Genomic DNA, 3,934 nt, shown 5'->3' on the forward strand with positions numbered 1-3,934 from the left:
GTCCCTCCTATCTCTTGATGATGAGGCCATTGAGATTCACTTGCAAGGGTCGAATCTCCCACACCAAACTTAGATGAATGCTTGTCCTCAAGCATAAAGAAAATGTTTATGAAGGGGGTGTAGAGAGATATGATGACAAGGTAAATTAGACAAGCTAGAAAATGATGGTGAGAGGGAAGGGGGTGGTTCGGGTATGTTGGGAGAAGTGGTGCATCATGAGTTTTGTTGAGCAAAACATAGGTCCAAAGCTAGAATTTGTAAAGCAAGAATGATTTGGAAGTTGAGTGTGAATTCGGTTGATGAAATGGGGTGATGGAGAGGTGTAAATATGAGTGAGGATAAAGTGAGGTTTGATGAATATGGTTGAAGTATTTAAAGTGATGTTTGTGGTGGGGGCATGGTTAAGTGATGGTTCGGTCATAGCATGGGGAGCATGCTTCTTCGTGCCCAATGCATGTTGAGTTGCTTTTTTTCAATGCACAAAGTTCAAGACTCATGTGACTTCCTCTTCCTTGTGTCTGTGACTTCTCTTCTAAGATTCCCCATCACTTCTTTCTTTCACTTTCCTACTTCTTTCTTTCACTTCCCTTCAACAAAATTCCAAAATCTTGAGATTCTTAAAGTGACCTTACTAGCTAGCAACTTATGATGATATTCTTATGTAAAGTTGACTAGGCAAAAATTAAAATTTATGAATTGATTCCCTATTCTATACCAACGACTACACTCTCTTACTTTATCTAGCATTATTTATGTATGTGAAGACACCAAACTTAGTTTATGACTAAGTGTTCTATAGAGTTAACATTTTCCATCTACTCCAAAGATGGCCACACCAAACTTAGTGTCTTACCTACATTGTATGCTATTTCAATCTCTTTTTCTCGTTTTTTTTTTAAATATAAAATGAAAACTCTTATTATTGACTACTAGAGCATGAAAATAAAAGAAAACTCCTGTGCATGGGTTGCCTCCCATGAAGCGCTTGTTTATTGTCCTTAGCTTGACAATGCGGCTCCCTTGCTCATGCTAGCCATAGCACAGTCTCTTCTTTGCTCCAAGGTCTACCAAGATAAAGTTTCACCCTATGCCCATTGACTGTGAAGGTTTCTTTTGAATTCTCATCAAGTAATTCCACATAGTCATGAGGGGATACTTTGGTGATGGTGTATGGACCAGTCCATCTAGACCTCAGCTTCCCAGGAAAAATCTTCAATCTCGAGTTAATAGCAACACCTTTTGGCCTGGTCTGAATGTTCTTTGGGAGATCCTCTTGTCATGCCACTTTTCTGCTCTTTCTTTGTATATTCTGGCATTTTCATATGCCTCCAATCTGAACTCCTCCAATTCATTGAGTTGTAGCAGCCTCTTTTCTTCTGCACTCCTCCAATTCATTGAGTTGTAGCAACCTCTTCTCTCCTGCTGCTTGAGCATCTAAATTCAAGAGTTTGGTGGCCCAAAAGGCCTTGTGTTCAAGCTCCACAGGGAGGTGGCATGCTTTTCCATACACCAGCTGAAATGGAGATTTTCCTATGGGTGTCTTGAAGGCTGTCCTGTATGCCCAAAGTGCATCATCCAGCTTCCTAACCCAATCCTTTCTTGTTGTCCCCACAGTTTTCTCCAAAATCCTCTTTAGCTCTCTGTTGGCAAGTTCAGCTTGTCCATTGGTTTGTAGGTGATACGGTGTGGCCACTTTGTGAGTAACACCATATTTGTGGAGTAGGGAATTCAGTTGCTTGTTGCAGAAGTGGCTTCCCCCATCACTTATAAGTCCTTTAGGCACTCCAAATCTAGTGAAGATGTTCTTCTTTAGGAATTGCAAGACCACGTTGGTATCACATGTGGTGGTGGCTATTGCTTCTACCCATTTGGAGACATACTCTACTGCTACCAAAATGTATTTGAATGTGTAAGATGGAGGAAAAGGTCCCATGAAGTCTATTCCCCACAGATCAAAGAGTTCCACTGACAATGCCATAGTATGTTCTTCATCTCACCCTCTGACACACATCTTCTTATCATTCCATCTGGGCATCTTTTGAACAAAAATGACTCATCCCAGAAGAAGAACTTAGCCTCATGCAGCAGCTTCTTAACTTGTTATTTTGTGTACTCTTGTGGAATGGTTCTTCCTGCCTTGTAGTTGGCCATGTCTGCAAACCAAGGGACATGTTGAATTTGCAAGAGGTGCTCATCTGGAAATTCTTCATTTATTGATTGAAGGTTGTCTTGGCATGCATCTTGTGGTAGCCTTGATAAGTGGTCAGCAACTTGATTTTCATTGCCCTTTCTATCTTTTATCTCAATGTCAAACTCTTGTAGGAGTAGTACCCATCTGATTAGCCTTGGTTTGGCATCCTGTTTTGACATAAAATACTTAAGAGCAGCATGGTCAATATACACTAAAACTTTAGATCCAATCAAATATTGTCTAAACTTATCAAAAGCATATACCACAGCTAGTAGCTCTTTCTCTGTTGTGGTGTAGTTTTTTTGAGCTTCATTCAATACCTTACTTGCATAGTAGATAACATGAAGCTTATTTTCTTTCCTCTGCCCCAACACAGCACTAATTGCAAGGTTACTTGCATCGCACATGAGTTCAAAAGGCAGTCCCCAACTTGGGGGTGTGATGATTGGTGCTGTGGTGAGCTTAGCCTTTAGAGTTTCAAAAGCATGTTTACATTCATCATCAAAGAGAAAAGGATTGTCTACCACCAGCAAATTGCTTAGTGGTTTTGCTATTTTGGAAAAATATTTGATGAATCTCCTATAGAATCCAGCATGCCCTAAGAAGCTTCTCACGGCTTTCACACTAGTTGGCAAAGGAAGTTTTTCTATAATTTCTACTTTTGCCTTGTCAACTTCTATACCCTTTCTTGAAATTTTGTGACCAAGAACAATGCCTTCGGGTACCATGAAGTGGCATTTCTCCCAATTTAAAACTAAATTAGTTTCTTGGCACCTTTTCAAGACTAGGGTAAGATGGTGCAAGCAAGCATTGAAAGAATCACCAAAGACAGAGAAATCATACATAAAGACTTCAATAAATTTTTCTACCATGTCTGAGAAGATTGATAGCATGCATCTTTGAAAGGTAGCTGGGACATTACACAGTCCAAATGGCATTTTCTTGTATGCAAAGACTCCAAAGGGACAGGTAAAGGAGGTCTTCTCTTGATCCATGGGGTCAACCACTATCTGGTTATACCTAGAATACCCATCAAGAAAACAGTAATAAGCATGGCCAGCCAACCTTTCAAGCATCTGGTCAATGAAAGGGAGAGGAAAGTGATCCTTTCGTGTGGCATCATTCAGCCTCCTATAATCTATGCACATCCTCCACCCTGTCACCGTTCGTGTTGGAATAAGCTCATTCTTCTCATTAACAACGACAGTCATTCCCCCTTTCTTAGGTACTACTTGCACTGGACTGACCCATGGGCTGTCAGATATAGGGTAGATGATCCCAGCTTTACACAACTTTAGGACTTCCTTTTGAACAACCTCCTTCATTGTGGGATTCAATCTTCTTTAAGGTTGTACCACTGGTTTGGAATTCTCCTCCAAGAGTATCTTGTGCATGCATATGGCAGGGCTTATGCCTTTCAAGTCATCAATGGTCCATCCCAATGCCTCTTTGTGAGCTTTCAATACTACAAGGAGCTTTTCTTCTTCCTCTGCACCCAATGTAGAATTGATGATCACTGGGAAGCTGTCCTTTTCACCAAGGAATGCATATTTAAGATGAGGGGGTAGTGGTTTCAACTCTTGTTGTAGTGCCTCTTCTTTCGTAGCTTCACTTGGTTCCCCTGATGCTTCCAACTTGTTCTCTTCTTGTCCCTTGATGTTATGGACTTCCTCTTGTTTCATTTGATGGTTTGTGTCAAGCACTTCTTCAACCAAAGAATCTACTACATCAATCCTCATGCAA

The 3,934-nt window shown here is 40.7% G+C and overlaps 1 protein-coding gene across 1 annotated transcript; it reads right to left on the minus strand.

The window, feature by feature from the left end:
- Nucleotides 1-1,024: 1,024 nt before the first annotated feature.
- LOC107465624 (uncharacterized) lies at nucleotides 1,025-1,978 on the minus strand. The gene is made up of 2 exons (XM_016084602.1): nucleotides 1,589-1,978; nucleotides 1,025-1,195 (listed from the first exon to the last, which is right to left on the minus strand). The coding sequence occupies exons 1-2, from the start codon at nucleotides 1,976-1,978 to the stop codon at nucleotides 1,025-1,027; spliced, it is 561 nt and encodes a 186-aa protein (XP_015940088.1).
- Between the last annotated feature and the right edge of the window lie 1,956 nt (nucleotides 1,979-3,934).

This window comes from Arachis duranensis, chromosome 9 (assembly GCF_000817695.3).
Source record: "Arachis duranensis cultivar V14167 chromosome 9, aradu.V14167.gnm2.J7QH, whole genome shotgun sequence".
In the NCBI taxonomy this organism is placed as follows: Eukaryota; Viridiplantae; Streptophyta; class Magnoliopsida; order Fabales; family Fabaceae; genus Arachis; species Arachis duranensis.